At 49.2% G+C, this 20,055-nt stretch overlaps 1 protein-coding gene across 1 annotated transcript in view; it reads right to left on the minus strand.

Annotated features, from left to right (window-relative positions):
• Positions 1–14,454, minus strand: part of ASB18 (ankyrin repeat and SOCS box containing 18) — a 40,201-nt gene extending 25,747 nt beyond the window's left edge. Inside the window, 3 exon segments of the mRNA XM_006082797.3 lie at positions 17–119; positions 122–199; positions 14,250–14,454. Of these exon segments, the coding sequence (XP_006082859.1) occupies positions 17–119; positions 122–199; positions 14,250–14,454 (386 nt within the window).
• Positions 14,455–20,055: the final 5,601 nt, after the last annotated feature.

Genomic DNA, 20,055 nt, shown 5'->3' on the forward strand with positions numbered 1-20,055 from the left:
CAGGTCGGGTCGGCGCGGTCTCAGCAGCAACTGGCCCAGCGTTGGCCCCCAGGCAGCCTCGTGCAGGGGCCACGCCTCGGGGCTGGCATTGGGGTCGGCGCCGCGACCAGCAGGGTGCTCACGCAGGCCGCATGGCCTCGGGCTGCGGCGATGCACAGGGGCGTGGTGAGCTCACGCGTGTACTCCAGGGTCCAGAGACCTGGAGGAGGGGGGGAGGTAAGGTGAGTGGGGAGCACCGGTGGAGGCGGTGCCCATTAGGCTGAAATGGGGAGAAACCATCTCTTGAAATTAGGTACCAGGAGGCCGTGTGGGGGGATATACAAAGTCGCAGAGGGCTGGGACAGAGAAAGCCATGAGATCCAGGCAGGCACACAGATGAGGGAGAGGAGGCGGGGGTGTCTAGGGAGACTGAGACCAGAGAGGGTCAGAGAGATACCAAGGGAAAACAGAAGTGAGGAGGAGGGGCGGCGGAGAGTACACACACACACACACACACACACACACACACACACAGAAATAGAGCAGGGGAACAATGGGGGTGACTGGGTGCTGTTGGAGGAGTGAAAAGATGACCAAACAGGGTGGGCAGTGGGACAATTAAAAAATATATATTTTTTATTGATTTCAGAAAGGAAGGGAGAGGGAGCTAGAAACATCAATGATGAGAGAAAATCCTCCATCGGCTGCCTCCTGCACGTCCCCTACTGGGCATGTGCCCCGACCTCCTGGTTCATAGGTTGACATTCAACCATGGAGCCACACGGGCCAGTCATTGTGGGACAATTTAAGTGAGGAATTCACATTTTCCAGGTTCTGAATGAGGGGTAGCTTAAAGGAGGCAAGTGAGCTGTGGATTTTTCTGGAATCCAGCTCTCTCTCATCCAGCCCCTAATGTACCCTGTATCATTAAGAGGAGAAGGCAGCAGACAAAACAAACTGACCCACAGCACCCACGTTGCTCAAGAAAAGGACTCGGAAAGTTTAGGCCCCTTGGAAGTGGCGAGTTTCAGAAGCGCACTTTGATGTGGTCGGCCACATTCGGCACAATTCTGGTTTGTTTCTTTGCGCTTTTTAGGGTTTTGTGTGTGCGTGTGTGCGTGTGTATAGATTGCTTTCTCTTGCAGGATGAATGGAGCGGTGCCATACATTTTACTTCTCTGAAAACTTTGGGCTTTCAAAAGGCCCGTGGAAGGTTGTTAGCGGCCAGGAGTGCTCGTGGAAATGGAGGAAGCAGTCCCTGGCGAATACACTTCAAGGGACAGGATTTCACATGGCAGGCATGCCTTCTGATAACGATGGAAGAATCGATACCGTGTCTGTAATGAGCTGCGGAGGAGACCCTTTCACAGGCCACCTCCTTCCTGGGACCCATGCTGCGCAGTTTTGAAAGGCCACTCATAATTACCTTCCTGCAGAGTGCCGGCCCCGCATCCCCTGGCCCAGCCTGGAGGTTGTTTCACGCTCCGTGGGATGGTGTGGGGGCCTGTGTCCTGGTGGCGGATGATGGTGGCCTGAGGCCCAGGGGATGTGGCTGGCACGGGTTTGGACTGCTTTCCCAGCGAAGACTGTGTCTGATTGGGAGCCGGGAGGATGGGTACAGTCCTTGATGACAATGACCTACATTCCTGCAGGGCCAGCCCCCGGTTCTGGACTCCACTCATTTCTCTGCAGCAGGAAACCTACTTACTGAGGGGCCAGGAAGTGGGTGCTCCATTCTCCAGTGCCTGCGGAGTTCTCAGCCCACCTCCCCCTCCCCCCAGCAGCTCCATTCACCTGCCCCAATGCCCAGGTCTTCCCATGGAATGATGGGAAGGGGCCGTGGTGGGCATTTAGCTCAGCCCTAGATTAGGGCCAGCTCCCTTGTCCAGGCCCTAGGAAATGGTGCTGAGCATCTAGCCTTTAAGAGAACAGGGTTCTGAGATGGTTCTTGGGATCGGAAAGCCTGAATCAGCTTCCTATGACTCCCACCCGGGTCGCGGTTCTGCCAGCAGGAGGAACCCGGATGCAGGCTTCTCCCCATGGGCACGTCCTTCTAAACGTCAGTGCCGTCATGCCAGGGCTCTCCTTGGACTCGAGCTGGGATGCTGTACCCAGGGGCCAGCCACTGAGACCCTGCTTGGTGCACCCCCACCCCCTGGCCCTGGCCACCAGGAAGTCCTCACACGAGAGAGGGCAGAGGTGTGGAGCTGCTGATCCAGCTGCGAGGGAACACAGGCAGCTGGGCTGGAAGCAAGACTCCAGCGGCCCTGAGCACTGCCCACCCGCTTCTAGCCTGCACCAAGGCTGCGGCAGTACCACCCTCTGGGCTGCCCTTTTCCCGCTGACAGCTCACGCCCCTTCTCTGTCCGCACTCCCTATTTCCTGTCAGACAGGTGCGCCATAGGAAAACACAGATCTTAGGGCTGGGAGACTAAGGAGGGAAAAGGAAGGAGGGGCAGATTCAGGCCATGGGTAGTATTGATGTCTAGTTGAAATTGCAACATTTGAGCATGCAAGTGTTCAGGGCGGGGAGGTATGTGACAAAAAATAAACATCCATCAAGCATTCAAACAGTTGGCATTCTTGATTGAATTGCCACCCAGCCCTTGGCGGAAATGTGCACCCCATCTGGACCAGGTGAAGGAGAGGAGGCCCAGGCTGCTCCAGGACTCCCTCAGCTGGGAGGTGGTGCAGCCGGGCAGGAAGGCATCCGCCTCCCACAGCCCCTGCCCCCTACTGGCTGCTCTGAGCAGCTGCAACAGTACAGTGGTTGCTACCGCCCACTCCCCCACCCCCTGTGAGGTATAAACAGAAGTGAAGACAGCATTAGTGTTGAGGGAACAGCAGGGAACTTTATGGGAACAAGGGTCCACTCTGTGCCTAATACCCTGCTGGGTGCTGTGGGACACGCAGTGGGGGTAGAGAGCATGCAGACCATGTTTGCAAGGAATGCACAGTTCACCGCATGTAAGAGGCAGGTGGGTACAGAAAACGATGAGCAGAAACACTGGGGGCCACTTCCCTAGTCACTGTCCCCTGCGGTGAAGGCTGCTCTCCCATCACTCACACACCCTGCACTTGCACTGCTCATTTCGGTAGCAATGCTAATTCTTCGCCATTTCATTTCTCTAAGCATCACCATTTTCCCATGATCTTTCCCTCAGACTGCAATTAGATCTGTTTCTGAAGGACTTGTCCATACACAGCTATACCTGGTCTAACGTGAGCTTGTACTTCACCTCAAACTGGACAAGTCTTTTGTACCTGATACCCTTTGTCACGGGTTATTTTGAGAAGGGCTGGGACACTGGGGTGAGTCCAGGGATAGGAGCCATTCCACCTTCTTTCTATGCTAAATTTAGCTTTCCAAGCATGGTATTTGTCAATAGCACCCTACACGTCCAAGCTGGATTTCAGTGGGTAGGGAGTAGTAGTCCCAAAGCACATGGTTCTTTGTGAAAGCTTTTAGACTAGCTCACGGTAGACGGCGCTGGTCTCACAAGTAGGACGTGTGGATTACTTTGGGAGCAAGGCAGAGGTGTCTTTTTTTAAAAATTAAGAACAAGCATAGCTATATGTGTGACTATACATTAAAACACAAAACATAAAAAATAAAACAAACTAAAAACCACACAACAACAAAAATACCCTCCACAAATACCTGAAAACCAATCCATTCATCCATCTATTTGTTCAGAAAACCAATCCATTCATTCACCCATTTGTTCAATAAGCATTTATGGACTATAATGTTCTAAGTTGTGTTGTTAGGATTCTGAGACAAAAACAACAACAACACAACACAAAACAATAATCCTGCCTTCAAGGATCACACAGGAAAAAACAGTGACCAGAGGACCCCCAAACACAGGAGTTCTTCAGTCTTCCTTTCCACGAGCCGGGCGAGGTTCTTTAGTTATGGGTGGGTAACACTGTCCCCTGACCCAGTGCTGTTGGCTGCGCTCCTTGCCTGCTGCACACCAGGCCTGCCCATCCTACCTTGCTGGGATCGAGCCATTTTAATCTCACTTTTCTCATCCTCAGCCTTCTACGCTTAGTCAAAGCCAGTGCCTAGCCTTCAAGATACAACTTAAATGCCATCTTCTCTGCCTACTTCAGTCCAAATAAACTCAACTTCTTCCAAGAACAAAGCTGTGTATGAAGTTGCTGAGCAAGTGTTGAAATCTTTGATAAAACAGAAGAAGGAGCAGAAGACCAGAGTTTTATGTTTCAAATGGAAAGAGAACTTGGATTCTCCAAGTTTAAATTGACACCAGTCCTGGGCAAGGTCCCTAAATGGAGTAGGAAAGAGATGGGTTGGAGGTATTTAGAAATGGGAGTGGGGCACTTGGCACTCTGGGGGCCACTAGGAACACATCAGGGTGGACACAAAGAGTTTTCTTTTGTGATGAGGTCGCTTCCTAGATAAGCAGAAGGATGTAGGCATAGTCATGCACATTTCAATCTGCAATGGAAGTTTTCATGAAAACCTTTTAGAGAAGATGGAAAAAATATGGGTCTTTCTTTAGGAAACTCTTGCTTAAAAACTCACACTGGAGAAACAATACCCATGGCACCTGCAGAGTGCTGGTTCCCACCTTGGCTGTCAAGTGGAATCACCTGCATCCCAACCTGAGCGAGTCCAGTGTGATGGGTTGGTGTGATGGGGTTGGTGTGACAGGTTGGTGTGATGGGGTTGGTGTGACGGGGTTGGTGTGACGGGTTGGTGTGATGGGGTTGGTGTGACGGGTTGGTGTGACGGGTTGGTGTGACGGGTTGGTATGATGGGTTGGTGTGACAGGTTGGTGTGACAGGTTGGTGTGATGGGGTTGGTGTGACAGGTTGGTGTGATGGGGTTGGTGTGATGGGGTTGGTGTGACGGGTTGGTGTGATGGGGTTGGTGTGATGGGGTTGGTGTGATGGGATTGGTGTGACGGGTTGGTGCGACGGGTTGGTGCGACGGGTTGGAGGGAGCAGCCTGAGCAGCAGGACTGGTGAAAATTCCCCAGGTGCTTCTGGCACACAGCACGGCTGAGGACCGAGGCGCACAGGGAAGGGTGGAGTCTGATTTCAGCCTGAGCCTGCACAGCATGCTTGTCGATGATCTGAGTGAATACATGGAAGGGTGGGCCTCCCACTGGTGGGTGACGTGGAGCATGACACAGTCAGGACCCCTAAAGTGCTCAACAGGCCAGAGCAATGGGCTGTTTGCATCAAAGCCCCAAACCAACACTCAAACCCCAGGCCCTTGGGATCCTGTTGTCCTTGTGAATCAAGTGGCTGAAGCTGCCACTCGCTGCTGGCACTTGAGGATTCTTTTCCTTGTTTTTAAGCTCAGAGGTGAGTTGTGCTATGGATGTGTTGATGTTCAGACCCAAATTTAGGTGGCATCAGTGCAGCAAATTATTTAACTTTTTTAAAAAACGTTGAAAGCATGCCTGCACAGTTGCTGGTGTCGCTTTAAGTTCCCTCACTCAGCGGGACCCCGGCTTTGCAAAGCCTAGAGCCCTGCCTGGAATCCCGAGAGCCCCGGGCTTGCTTCCTCACATGTCCCCGGACCCGCATCTGCTCGCTCCCATGCCAGGGCACACAATTAGCTTGTTTAATTTTTTTGGTTGGTTTGTTTGCTTTCAAGCTGGCCCACTGACAGCATCACTGAGTGAGTCTGGCAACTCCACTGAAGATGTGAAGGTCTACCATGGTGTGCACAGCGTATCACCTCCTCCATCTCTGCTTTCTCTTTGGTGCAACCATGGAAACCTCCCCCCTCGCCCTGTCAGGGTGGCTCGTGCATCCTCAGGCCTGGCCGTGTCGCTGCTACTCCCGGGAGCTGGTCACGGAAATGTTTCTGAACAAATACAGCGCCCTTCTTGAAAGAGAGAGATTCTGGTGAATATGATTTTCTCTAAATCAGTACGTTTAATACTTTTAGTTCTTTAGATAAACTCTCAAATGGTGCCGATTGGATGGAGGAGGAAAGAACCTCATTTGTTTAGCTGGGCCACGCTGGAGTTCAAAAGAAATGGAACTGCTGGGCCTTTCGTTGCAGAAGGTGGAGTGAACGGAGAAGACAAAAATCCCAGCAGGAGAGGACAGCCAGCTTTCCTCTGGCGGCCCAGGGAACAAACTAAACCTCTCACAACTAGCCAGGTAGTCCAGGGGGTTGGAATATAATTTCATAAAGAATATTTTTGGGATGTAAATAATAAGCATAATATTTTGTCTGTAAGAGACATAAAAACTGGTTCTCCAAACGGAGGCTTGTCGTGTAGGTAGCTAAGGAGAGGGAGTTTTTGCTTCTGGATCTAATGAGAGGAAGAGAGTAAAATCCACCTTGAGACGATATGAGATCTACAAATGGTCCTGTTCCAGTGGTAATGATTGTCTTCACGCACTACCCAGGTCTTGGCATCCTGCCAGGGAATTGGCGGGCGGTTTTCTTTTCCTCGGGAGTATTTGAGATGCGCTCTGCCCATGTCTGTGGAATAACCCAGCTGAGCCCGAAATACGGGGCGGGCTCAGGCTGTTTCTCCATGAAGAAAACTTTCCACAGGTTCACACCTGAGATCCAGGCGGCAGGCCACTCACATTTCCTTGGGGAATGTGTTCTTAGGGACTGGTGAGTGTGCGGGCTCTTTCCTGGGCCATCAGGCAAATGGGTGCTTCCTTCTGGGGCCAGGTGTCCAATAGATGGACAAGCCAGGGCAGGAGGCCGGCCCCTGCGGACATCGGGAGATTCTGTGCATCTTCTCCAATAGGCCGATGTTCGTTGTTGCGCTGGCCATCGTTGTGCTTCCTGCACGAACTGTTTCTATAGAAGGTCATGTGCTCATGCCCGGCGGACCAGTACTAGCGCCCGGCACAGTGGCCCCAGCTCTAACAGGACATGTACTTGCTCACCTTCTTCGATTCTCATTCTCCCTATTTAATTTCTAAAGGCCATTCCTCCTTCATTCCTGCTCCCTCCAGCTTTTCCTTCTTTGTTTTTCTTTTTTATTGATTTCAGAGAGGAAGGGAGAGGGAGAGAGAGATAGATACACCAACAATGAGAGGGAATCATTGATCGGCCCCACCTGCATGCCCCACCCTGGGGATTGAGCCCCAGCCTAGGCTTATGCCCTAACTGGGAATCTAACCGTGACCTCCTGGTTCATAGGTGGACGCTCAAACACTGAGCCATGCTGGCTGGGCTCCCTCCAGCTTTTTTAATTAAAAAAAAAATAGTAAGCTGGACAGGCAAGGCTCTGAGTTTGCCTCATACACAGAGAGATTAAAAATGTTCAGGTACCTCCACCTCTTTCTGAATCACAACGTTAGCACAGCACACCTCATTGAACTCAGCATTAAAACATTTACTTCCTCAGATCAAGCGCCTCTATTAATAATGACCTAAATTGTCTGCACTGATTTCATGTTATTAAGAAATCTCATTTCCATCCTGTGCAAGAAGACAATACAGGGAGGAAAAACACCTCTCAAACGTACTTTCCTGCAAAACAACAAAGCCACGTCTCATTATGGATGCCATCCTCTCCGAAGGTCAAGTGCTGCCTTTTTTAAAAAAATAAAATATATATTTTATTGATTTTTTACAGAGAGGAAGGGAGAGGGATAAAGAGTTAGAAACATCGATGAGAGAGAAACATCGATCAGCTGCCTCCTGCACACTCCCTACTGGGGATGTGCCTGCAACCAAGGTACATGCCCTTGACCGGAATCGAACCTGGGACCCTTAAGTCCGCAGGCCGATGCTCTATCCACTGAGCCAAACCGGTTAGGGCAAGTGCTGCCTTTTCAGGGGGGCTCAGGAGGGTGCATTGGAAGCTCAGAAACAAAGGTGCCCTGTGCCCGCAGTCCCTGCGGCCCAGTGTGAGACAGCGGCTGAGCCCTGGCACACGCCACGGTACACAGCCCTGGGAGGACGCTTCCCGGCGTGGGGGACGGGCGGGGAAGCACATCATCGACGCTTTCCCTGATAACGCCGCGGAGTTTCTTTGCAACTGTCATGGGGATTTAATTACATGATAAAATTGCAGCTCCTACCTCTTGAGACAAATTGCATGTTCAGACTGATTGTTTTTTATGAGTCTCACACAGGGGAGCAAAATATCGCTTGAAGTTGGATTGGCCTGATGGCTATGACCTACCCCTCTTTACGTCCCTTCTAGATACGAAACGTTTCCTAATCCTGCCGCGACGGAGGGTGGGCTCCTGGTGGGGTCTCCCAGCTGCTTGGCAGCTCTGCATGGAGCCGAGTGAGGCCAGTGTCATCTGGTGGGTTCCGAGACCATTCTACTTATCTTTCTGTTGGCAAAATAGGAAAACCTTGAACTTGCAATAGAAAGTAGGAAATACACATTATAATAAGTATAAGTGACCATTGAATGTATGCACTGCTTGCAATTTTACTAATTTAAAATGCAAGTTAAAATAACAAGAGATCTTTTCCTAAGAAATGGCAAAAGATTTTTTTTAAAAAGCAAGTTTGGAAGAGTTTGGTGATACTGAGGCTCTCGTAGTTTGCACATGGAAGGGTAAATTTCTATACAGAGGGGGAATATTCTCTCTTGAGTTTACATGTACAGGGCATTGTTCATGCATAGAAGCCTGGGTAGATAGAGCAGAAATCCTCGCCTTTAGGGAGGGGAGACACACGGGGCAATCATTAGCCAGCGTGAGGGATGGAATCACTACTCTGGAGAGGGATGGGTGTGATGATGAGGAAGCAGGTAAGGTCTGAGAGTGACAGGAAGGTCACAGTCAGCAGAGCAGCCAGGTACCCAGGCACGTGTTTGACTCCTTTCTCTCATGTCGCCTCTGCTCCCAGTGTGCTGAGTTTCTGGAATCTGTACATTTATATCTTTCATCCAATTTGGGAAATGTTTGGTAATTATTTCTTTAAACATTTTTTCTGCTCCATTTTCTTTCTCGAACTCCAGTTGAGTTTCCCAGACCTGCTCTATTGCCCACAGTCCCGTTCGTTTTATTTTCAACCATCTTACTCTGTGTTCTTCAGATTGTGTACTTCCTGTTGATCTGTTTTCAGATTCGCTGACTCTTTCTTCTGTCATCTTCAGTCTGCTGCTAAGCCCATTGTTGATCAGAACAAAGCCAGCCCTAGGTTCAAGGGAGGTGGTGCCATTGCATTGCCACAGAGACAATTAGTGAAGACAGCTAGCTGTGTCTCCTGACACCAGTCTCTCCCCCTCTATCCTTCCCATGTATGTGAAAGTTTTTTCCCCTCCAAATTAGACAATCTCATTTTATTGCTGAATGGCTCCTCATTGACTCTCCAACAAGAGTAACTACCTATGTCTAGAATTTGTGACCTCACACAATACAGTCCCCACTTACTTGCCTGGCTTTTCCTCTCTCTCCTCTGATTTGCACCCCCCATTCCCAGGCATGCCCACTTCCTTGTGCTAGGTGGCACGCCCATATCTGTTCACTCTGCTGCCTTTAGCGGGAGCCCCTTCCTTTCAATCGCAGACTGTTAAAAACACGCTCATCTTTGAAGGGTCAACCCAGGAGATTTTTAGTGTCCTCCATATGCTGTTTGGCCTATTAATATTTATTGTATACCTTCTGTGTGCTAGGATATGGTGAATAGGACATGCCCGGTCCCTGTCCAGTATTCAGTGGCTGGATTGGGCATTAGAAGATGACGGGCGATGGGATTGGGAGGTAGAACCAGGCTGTAGGAAGTGTGTTTGCCATTCCCAGTTCACCTGGAGTGTTTATCCCAAGCAGTGCCCGTGGCTGCAGGAGCCACCGCCACCCTGGTAGGGAGGCAGCCTCTGCACTGCACCCTCATTCCCTTTTGTCCTTTCACACTTCTCCACCGAGCCTGGCAGTGATGCTAACAGAAGTATGTCATCAGCAAACATTACTTCTCTATTAGCTTGTTTCTCAGTTTTGATTCTGAAAATATCCTGATTTAGTCTAATTGCAGTTTCACTGTGTTCCTTAGGCAGCGAGGGTTCAGATTTGAGAGAGCAGAGCCTTAACCCTGCAGGATTTTTCTTCCTGCTCATCTGCTTTGAAGCTGGACCATTAGCTCTAAGGCAGGCATCTCATCTCGTCGCAGCAATTCAGTCTGCTTCTGGGGAAGAGAGATCCCAGGGTGTTTGGTAGGAAGAAAAGCAGTATCTTCATTCTAGGTGGCGGGAAATATTTTTCTATATGTAAAGCAAGGGCTGCTACTGGAATCATTTTATTCCTAAATAATTTAACTATATTCAAAGATAATCTGATGTTATTGTAGGAGAGTGTATTTCTAATAAATTCCACTTGATCTGGGTGAATCAATTCAGGCAGCGCATAATTGAGTCTGTTAGCAAGGACTTTAGCAAGAATTTTGCAATCAGTGTTAATTAAGAAGATGGGACAATAATTTGTGCATAATTCCAGATCTTTTCCTGGCTTGTGAATCAAAGTAATAAGAGCAATGCTCTGGCTGGTGGCGGGATACTGTCATTAGGTGCTGATTTATAAGTACTTAGAAAGGTTTAATTTCATTTTGCTTGGAGCAGGGTCTCCCTGCCCCCATATTCCTTGCTCAGGGTGTGCAGGCGAGATGGCTGCGAGCTTTCCTTTCTATCTTTCCCTGTCGTCAGTGGCCTCCTGCTCCCCATTTCTGCTTTTATTCTGCAGCTGAGCACCCCACTCACGCTCATGTTTTTCTTGATACTCTTATTTGAAGTCAGGGACTCATGTTATTGATATTTTGTGTATGCGTGTGCCTGCCTGCATGCATACATGTGTGCATGGGTGCACATGTAATACACACACATGCGTGTGCATGTGCATGTATAACGTAAAACCAAAGGGTTGCACACAGTTTCACAGGGGACATTTCTTCATGGGTCTTCCTGCAACACGTGTCTGGGTGGATGGGTATCAAGAGCCCTTGACTGCAAGTCAGGAACACACCTGGTTAACATGCTGCTCCTGATGGGCTATTGACCAGTAAGGGAACAGGTGTGAGCCTCAATGTCCCACTTGTAAAACGCAGCCATAGGATACACTGCAGGCATCATGGGAACCACGAAGAGCACTGGGCTCTACCTCCTGTCGGCTGTGGGACCACAGGGTGTAACGCAACCTCTCTGAGCCTCATTTAGCCCCTTGGGAAATGCACGTTGACGACAAGTCCTCCCTGCACCGTGATTCCTTACTCTGCCTCCACTCAGGGCTCGTTCCAATTCTCACATGCTCTGCTTTGGGGACTTATTCTCCCTAACGACGAGGACAGGGCTGGCCCTGGGCCAGGCTGTTGCTTATCTGGAGCATTGGAGCTCATGAACCGGTCTCCCCAGCCTTCTAGGCAGTTCCTTTCCTGCCCAATTGGCCTCCCCTTGCAGGCGGGGCCGGTCCACACAGGCCTGTTCGGATGCACCACACCTGTGAAAGCAGCGGGGGTTTGCTCACTCCTCCGAAAACACAAGTCATTGGACCTGGAACCCTAGCTGGTCTGATTTGTAAAGACCCTGAGAGATGGCCCACTTTTTCTTTTTCTTTTTTGTTAATCCTCACTCAAGGATATTTTTTTCCATTGAGTTTTTGTTGTTGTTGTTAATCCTCACCTAAGGATATTTTTTCCCATTGATTTTTTGAGAGAGTGGAAGGGAGGGGGAGAGACAGAGAGAAACATCCATGTGAGAAAGACACATTGATTGGTGCCTCCTGCATGTGCCCCGACCGGGCCTGGGGCTAGAGCCTGCAACTGAAGTACATGCCCTTGACTAGAATCAGACCTATGACCCTTCAGTGTGCAGGCCAATGCCCTAACCACTGAGCAACCCCCTAGGCCTCCATTGATTTTTAGAACGAATGGAAGAAAGAAAGGGAGGGGGGCAAGAGAGAGAAAAACATTGATTGAGAGAGACATTGATTGGTTGCCTCCTGCACACCCCCCAACCTGCAACCCAAGTATGTGCACTTGACCGGGAATTGAACCCTCAACCTTTTGATGTGTGGACAGATGCTCTAACCACTGAACTACTGGCCAGGGCTGGCCCATTTGTTTCAATGAGAAAATTAGTTCAGAGAGATGGACTGGCAGGTTCAAGACCATACAGGAAGTGGTGGAATCAAGGCAAGAACCAGGTCACTTCACTGCTATTCTCCTGCCATTCCCATTACGACTCATGTCTCAGAGCCACTCACAGTGGGCATGCTCTTGTCATTGGTGCCACGGAATCCTCTAAGGCAGGGGCTGTGCTCATGTACCTGACATGTGACTGTTGGTCTGCCCCGGGTGAAGGTCCTCTCCACAAGTAGGCCAGGAGCAATGGCTGTGGCTCTAAAGTCAGGGTTGCTTAGCGACAAGCCTCTGGGGCGAAGGTTGAATGAGAAATGGAATTCCAAAAATGACCCGGTCTTGGCGTGCATACACGTGCCTGTCACGTGTTCACACACGCTCATGCCCCACCCACCCACGCTGCTGGGTGAGATCTCTTAATAAAAATCCAATTAGCATTTCTTTAACTTGCCTCCAGATGCTCAATACCATTGCCCCAAACACAACATAATGTCCCTGGTTTTCCATTTCCATCAAGAATTCAAGTAGCATCTTGACTTGTATATACTGTATCAGCAGCAAAACCATGGAATGATGACATCCTTAATAATCACAATTAGTAATCAGTTGTTCCTTAAGTAGTTTGATTACACCGGTTACCAAATTGTACGGTCGATGCATTTGGGGGCAAGAAGGGTCTCACCAGCCCTCCCCCAGCTGTCCCTGCTCCCTCCCCGTGTTCTCAGTGGTTGCTGAGCTGACAGGCATAGAAGAGAGGCAAGGACAAACAATGCGACTGTTACCGATATTAAGCAGCGGAGACTTGGCATTAGCAGAAAGGAGAACTAGATAGTTCTTTGCCAAAAGACTAGGCCCAGAAGCGCCTGTGGAAAGGCAGTCTGTGCCCACTCAGCCGAATGATCACAAAGGAGCTGGCCTGCCCGTGCCAGGCGGGCACCCAGAGTCTGAGCTCCCTCTCAGGACGAAGACTCCGTGCTGGGGGCTGGATACCACCAAGTGTTCTGCAAGGATCTTGCCCTTGCGGAGGCTGAACTTGGGTGTGAAATATTCAGTGGGTTATAAAAATTAGCCGCAAGGCCGTGTGCTCCTGTAACTGATAGAGACGGAGAGCGTTAAGCTCTGGTGAGGGAGGAGGTGAGTCTGCCGGCCGGGTCAGCAGGAGTGGATCCAGGGGAGGTGGCCTGTGTGCGGGTCTGGAAGGACAGGGTATGTTCTGGCCTAGGTGAGCAGAGGGCACATCTGACCAGCTGGAAAACAGCACAATACAACTAAAAGTAAACCTCAGGTCAGGGAAAATATTTTCAGCGAGTATGACAAAGTGATTCTATATATGTTACATGAAGAAGTCTTTCAAAAGTGACAAAAAGCATACAAAGAAATGGGAGCTATTGCCCATGGACCTGAACAGACAAGCCACGTGTGAAGAGGTCTACAAGGAAAACAAAACCCCGCGGACAAGACTGTCCTGAGCAGCAGAGAAAGGACGCGAGCAGGCACGGAGAACGACCAGGGCGCACGCATTAAACTGGAGGTTAAGTACCAGCTTTCAGCAGCAGCAATGTCCAGGGTGTGGCGAGACACGGGCACTTGTGCTCAGAGGGAATAGAAGTCCTTTCAGAACACAAGTTGGAAACTTTTATATCCTTGTTGCAGTAATATGGCTCTCAGGAATTCATTCTAATATATAATATAACCCAAACCAGAAAAAAGCCCTAGGAATGCTAAGATGCTAATTACAGCATTATGGATAGTAGCAACAATGTACACAGAGCTTCCCCCTCCTGTAGGCATTTGGTTTACGTATTTTGTGATGAATCACCTCAATCGGTGATTGAATTAAGATGACTGTGAAGCACTGTGAAAAGTACTTTAGATACAGTAACTCTACGGAGCAAACACAAGATTATACCTCCGACCTGGTTCTGAGCAGGGCCATTGACTTGCAAATGGACCAGCAATGAAGACACACCGTGTTAGGATGGTGGTGCCTTGGGCTCACCTTTCTCTTTTTAAGCGTGTTGTACGGGGCTCTAACGGTTGCCTGTGTCACACGTGGATATCCACAGTCTATGCTGCACGTGTGCGTGTAGGGATGTAAGAATCACACAGCCAAGAACTGTCATTTGCTTTTTCAACCGTCCTCCCTCCCAGCTCCGGGAATGGCCCACCTGCATCACGTCACATGCACACGTGATGGGTATAGTTTCAAGCACAGGAGATTGGTTACCTAGGAGCACCCCGGGGGGCAGCTGGGCTGAGGGGTCTTTCATCCAGTCGTCGTTGGCCAGTTCTATCACGGCGTCCACGTGCCGGACCTGGGTGCAGATCACAGTGCGCACCGTCTCCTCATCCCTGGCGTCCAGCGCAGACTTCAGCCTCCTCACCAAGTCTGAGCTGAGCGGGTGGTCGGGGAGGCAATCAGAGCTGGACATTGTAATGGCGTCTGCGTGGTGACCAAGCTTCTTTTCTTCCCAGCTGAGTCCGGAGTTAGCAGCTGTGGTGTGGGGATGCTATAAATAGAAGAAACAGGCTTGCGTTACCCCCTCCCTCCCCCTCCTTCACAGGGAGGCGGGATTCATCTCTCTGAGGCCCCAGGAGAGACTATTCTAGAGAGGGGCAGTAGATGTATTGGTGAGGGGGTCGGGAACAAGAGGGGGCATATTTGAGAAGGAAGTTCTCACCGGTGCTGTTGAACCCCGTCTTCTGTGATCAAGAGAGAGATTCTACCTGAAACTTTAAACACTGGGCTTGGAGCCTCCCTCTGTGGAAGGGGCACTTCAGCATGTCCACCGACAGCTTCCTCGCTTCATCTGAAAGGAGAGTCGGTCTGCCTATAAACTGGACACGCTCTGAACTGGAGAGAATGGAGGGAAATCTTTGGTTTCCAATTTCAGAGACCGACTGGCTGGTGTCAAGAAGACAAACGCATCACATAAGTGAACAGGAAAGAGTAACCTATGTGTTGGCGATGTCTCCACACCCCTCAGGGCTGGTAACTTGGCTTAAAGTACCCGATTCCACCACCGTGGGAATACAACGCCCCTCATGTTGATTTCTGTGCATTCTGGGGGGATTGGAGGATTTTTTCTCACGACCTCTGTTTCTGTTGGTCCTGGACCCCCACATTAACTGGGGCACAGAGCCCAGCTGCCCCAGCACTTCCCTGTATTTTGTGGTGACCTAAGAGGCCCAGGCTGCGCCATATAGCTTTCAAGAAATTAATACACTTTTGGATTCTTTTTTGAATTGAAATATATTTGCTATATAACATTGTGTAAGTTGAAGCTGTGCAGTAATGCTGATTTGGTACATCTACATGTTGCAGTATGATCACCATGTAGTGCTAGCTAGCTCCTCTGCCACCTCACATGGTTATCGTTTCTTTTTTGTGGTGGGAATAATTAGGATCCAGTCTCTCAGTAAGATTGGTGTTTATAATACAACTAGAGGTCTGGTGCATGAAATTTGTGCAGGGGAAGGGAGGGATCCCTCAGCCTGGATTACGAGAGGGTGCAGGCCAGGCTGAGGGACCCCACCAGTGCATGATCGGGGCTGGGAAGGGACACGGGAGGTTGGCCAGCCAGGGAGGGACCACAGGAGGGCTCCAGGGCATGTCTGGCCCATCTTGCTTAGTCCCCATCTGCTGGACCCCAGCAGCAAGCTAATCTACCAGTTGGAGCATCTGCCCCTGGTGGTCAGTGCACATCATAGCGAGTGGTTGAGTGGCCTTAGCATATCATTAACATATTATGCTTTGATTGGTTGAATGGATGACCAGACACTTAGCATATTAGGCTTTTATTATATAGGATATTGTTGTCTATGGTCACTACATTGTGCATTAACTCCCTAGGACTTATTTATCTGCTAGTTGCCAATTTGTGTCCTTAAAAACGTTTCCATTCCTCATGTGGCTTTTATAGAGCCTCCTCTACCACGCACCCCTATCCTACCACCTCTTCCTTTTCTCATCTCCCCTTGTGATGGTTAATTTTGTGTCAACCCGGGTGGGCCACAGTGCCCAAATATTTGGTCAAACATTATCCTGGATGTTTCTGCAAAGGTGTTTCTTTGGGATGGAATTAATATTTAAGTTAGTGGACTCTGAGTAAAGCAGATTACACTCCATAATGTGGGTGGGCCTCATCCAATCAGTCGAAGGCCTGAATAGGATAAAGACTGATGCCTCCCAAGCAAGAGGGCCTTTGGACTTGCACTGCAACTTCTCCTGGGTCTCTAGCCTGTTGGCTACCCACAGGTTTTAGACTTGTCAGTTTCCACAGTTACATGAACCAATTCCTTAAAATAAGCCTCTTTTTCTCTAATACTCCCCTCCTTCTCCCAGCTCCCAGGTGCCTCTATGCAGGTTCTGTTCCAAACGTTGACACTTTTTGCAATATGTCTGGCACCTGCATTTGAGGAGCTAGCCCTGGGCTCCTATCTATGTCTGTTCTCCTTCCTCCTACCTCACAGAGCCTGGGTCTTCCTTGCTGTGACAACGTGCCCGGCCGCTGTGATAAATCATATTGAAGTAAGTCAGTAGTGTCAGTCCTAGTCTCCTTTGCAACCCAGTTCTGGCCAGTGAGAGTGGGCATGGCCTGCTCTGGTGCCTGTGGGGGATTTTCTGCTTTCCTGATGGATAGGGACATCATGGCTGGCACCTCCCTTTCCCTTCCTTCTTCCCTTGGGCCCGGGCATGGTGTGTGGAGCTGGGGCAGCCCCATCACAGTGATGAGGTGACACATTTGAGATGGAGGATCACTACCTAAGGAGAGTGGGGCAGAAAGAGGGGGCGAGATGGCTCCTCGATGACATTTCTGAACCTTTGTCCCGGTTCTGGGCTGCCAACCACTGGACTTCTTGTCTGTATCCCGGGAGAACTGTCCAGGTGCTCACTGTGAGTGCAGTGGCAGATGTTCCTGGCTGGGAGGGTACTCTGTTCACGCTGCCATTAAAATCACGGACATGTCCTGGCTTCAGTCTAGAGAGAGGCCGCAGAACGGGCTCAGCCTGTGCTGAGAATGAGAGTTAATCCCCGGAGGTTTCCATGCTTTGGTTACTGGACTCCTGCCTTCCATGATTATCTCACTGTTGGTGCAGGGACAGCAGCCAGCCCCAGAGTCCCCGAGTGGAGAAAGGATGGCCACAGCCTGAGGTCATCAGTGAGCAGGCAGCCAGGCCCCTGAGGGACTGCCTTCCAGCGTCGCAGGGATGGAAAACAACCCCCGATGGCCACATTCCTGGAATCACTGGCCGCTGGGTCGGCCAGGAAAAGAGATATGAACCCGCTGGCTCAGTCTTTGGTTCAGGCATTAGGCCAGCTTGCTAAGAGTGTGGTTGGCCCCTGGTGCTCTCTTCAGCCAAAGAATGATGGGTGTTGAGATAGTTTTGAACCTGAGTTTCCAAGCACAAATGCTTTGCATTGCAGCATCGCATGCCTTACCTTAGAGAGAAATTTGACACCAGCACATTGGTGTAAACACAAAGAGAGGGGGAGCAGTGACCACGGGAAAAGGGTCGGAGTTTGGGCAAGGTAATTTAAAGAAATAAACCGAGGATGGTTAGCGAATGCTACCCAACTTCAAATCAGAAGGGAGGTGAAGAGGAAGCACTTGTGAGGCAGATAATAAGATGACAAAGCCTGGAACAGCGGCGCTCGCTGATCTTAATTACCAAGCGATCTGCTGGGTGTTTAATCAGAGGCACATACGCTATGCTAATTATTCCGGCTAATTTCGTTATAATGCAATTCTTTATCAACCCTGCTATGTATAAATTAGGAATTGAAATGTAACTAACACAAATTATATTTAAGGCAACATGAATTTCTCTATTCCAGTGTGAAATCTTCTAATCTCTATTTCTTTATCTTTTCTTGTTTGATTAGCTCATGGGGATCCTCCCCTCCCCCACGGCACCAATATTTCCCCCTCCACTTCTTAGAAATCTTATATTTGACTTTCTCCTTCTGCGATTGTCCTTGAAAGGTGTGGAATACATTGAGGCAATCAATGGCAGGCGGATCCCGGCTTTCCCTGGGGCAGATAGAGGTCACTTCATTGTTCTGCTTTAATTTTTTAGCAATCATCGGAGGGTCCCCTAGTTCACGTATTCTCAGTGACATATTGATTGTGACTTATGTCAGGTTATGTTCACAGATGTGTTTAGGTAGAGGAACGATAACACAGACCCCCACCGAGAAGCACGAGTATTTTGTGGAAGTTTTAATGCCGCATGCTTTGCCGCCCACGAGGTCAGACTGGTGTGGAAGTCGGCGAGCTGTGCAGTGCCCACGGGCGTGCCCCCGAGGGCACCAGCTGGGAACTTCTCGAAAGGATGCTCTCTTACATGATAGAGACCGTCTTTCTAAAGGCAACAACCAACGTCAGATTTAATGCTGAGACACAGATGGTTACTATGGCCAAGGACAATGCAGTCCAGCCAGCTATGATCACTTCTTCTCTGTTTCATTTTGGAATCAATTGAGAGGAGGCGTCAGAGGGGCTCAGAGTGTCAGCTTCATGACTGACAAGGCCACCGAAGCAGGAGTCTTCAGATCGGAAGCCAGAGGAGCTTGCCGTCAATCCCTGAATCAGGCACCACACACATCATTGGCAGCGCTGGGCCTCCTTCCCCACCTCGCCCACCAGGACTGACCCTTCCCAGGACGTAGAGAAACCAAGACGACCCTCTCCTCAGACAGGCAGACCCCAGAAGAATCCAGAAGGGGCTAAGCTATGCAAGCCCCTCCCAGAGGGCCTAGTAAGGTCTTCCAAGGAGAAAGAGATGAGACTAGAGGGAGGCTGGGCGCAGCACACGGTACAAGTTCATGCCTATGGACGCACAAGGCCAAGGGGACCTCTAAGAGTATTCTACACATTTTGAGAAGTTTTAGCTAGTACAAAGTCAGGGCAAGAAATAAGAATGATAAATAGCTTTAAAAAATCAAAATGATCAACCATTATCTGCAGATGATACCTGTATAAAATCCGAGTGAACCAATGGAAAGATATTAATTAGAACTTAACAAAAATGTTCAGTAAGCTAGCCTACTGCCCTCCCAAATGAGCAAAATTAATAGTTTTCCTATAGACCAGCAAAGTTAGAGACCTGGACAAGGTGCACAGGAGAGAATCCTGGGAAATAAGGTCACACCAACATTCAGAAAATTCAATCAAAGAAGGAGAGAGAAAACCTGCCTTGTCAATGGCAAAATACATAACAGAGCTACAATAATTCTCAAGGGCGATGGTGGCAAAAGAAATGATGGAAAATTCACAGAAGAGAATAGAAAGTTCAGAAACAGAAGCAAGAAATAGGTTTAGGTTATAAAATAGCAGCATTTAATTCACGAGGAATGAAAGGATGTTCTGTAAGTGGAGTTGGGATAACTGGGAACATACAAAGTTAAATCTGTCATATTATGCACCAAAGGACGTCCCAGATGATTAAAAAATTTAAATAATGAAGATGAAATCACATAACCACTAAAGAAGAACAGAGATACAGATGTTATTACCTGGTGGTAAAGAGGGCTCCCTAAGTATCAAAACAAAGACAGATTCTAGAAGAAGGTAGATTTGTCCAAACAAGCAATCTTATACTTATAAATATCAAAAAGCTCTAAAAACAAACATTACTTGTGAAAAACAGCCCTAGCCGGTTTGGCTCAGTGGATAGAGTGTTGGCCTGCAGACTAAGGGATCCCAGGTTCGATTCTGGCCAAGGGCACATGCCTGGGTTGTGGGCTTGATTCCCCCCCCCCCCCCAGTAGAGGGCGTGCAGGAGGCAGCCATTCAATGATTCTCATCATGGATGTTTCTATTTTTCTATCCTTCTCCCTTCTTCTCTGAAATCAATAAAAATGTGTTTTTTAAAAAAAGAAAAATACAACAGAGGATCACACCTTCCTATGTAAAGGGCATCTTAATATTCAATAAGCACAATCTAAGTCTCCAATGACAAAAGGGGCCAATGACATTTACAGCAATTTCACACACAAAAATAAGCTAACATGCTAATAGGTCTCTTAA

Source organism: Myotis lucifugus, unplaced genomic scaffold (genome assembly GCF_000147115.1).
Source record: "Myotis lucifugus unplaced genomic scaffold, Myoluc2.0 scaffold_3, whole genome shotgun sequence".
Lineage (NCBI taxonomy): Eukaryota > Metazoa > Chordata > Mammalia > Chiroptera > Vespertilionidae > Myotis > Myotis lucifugus.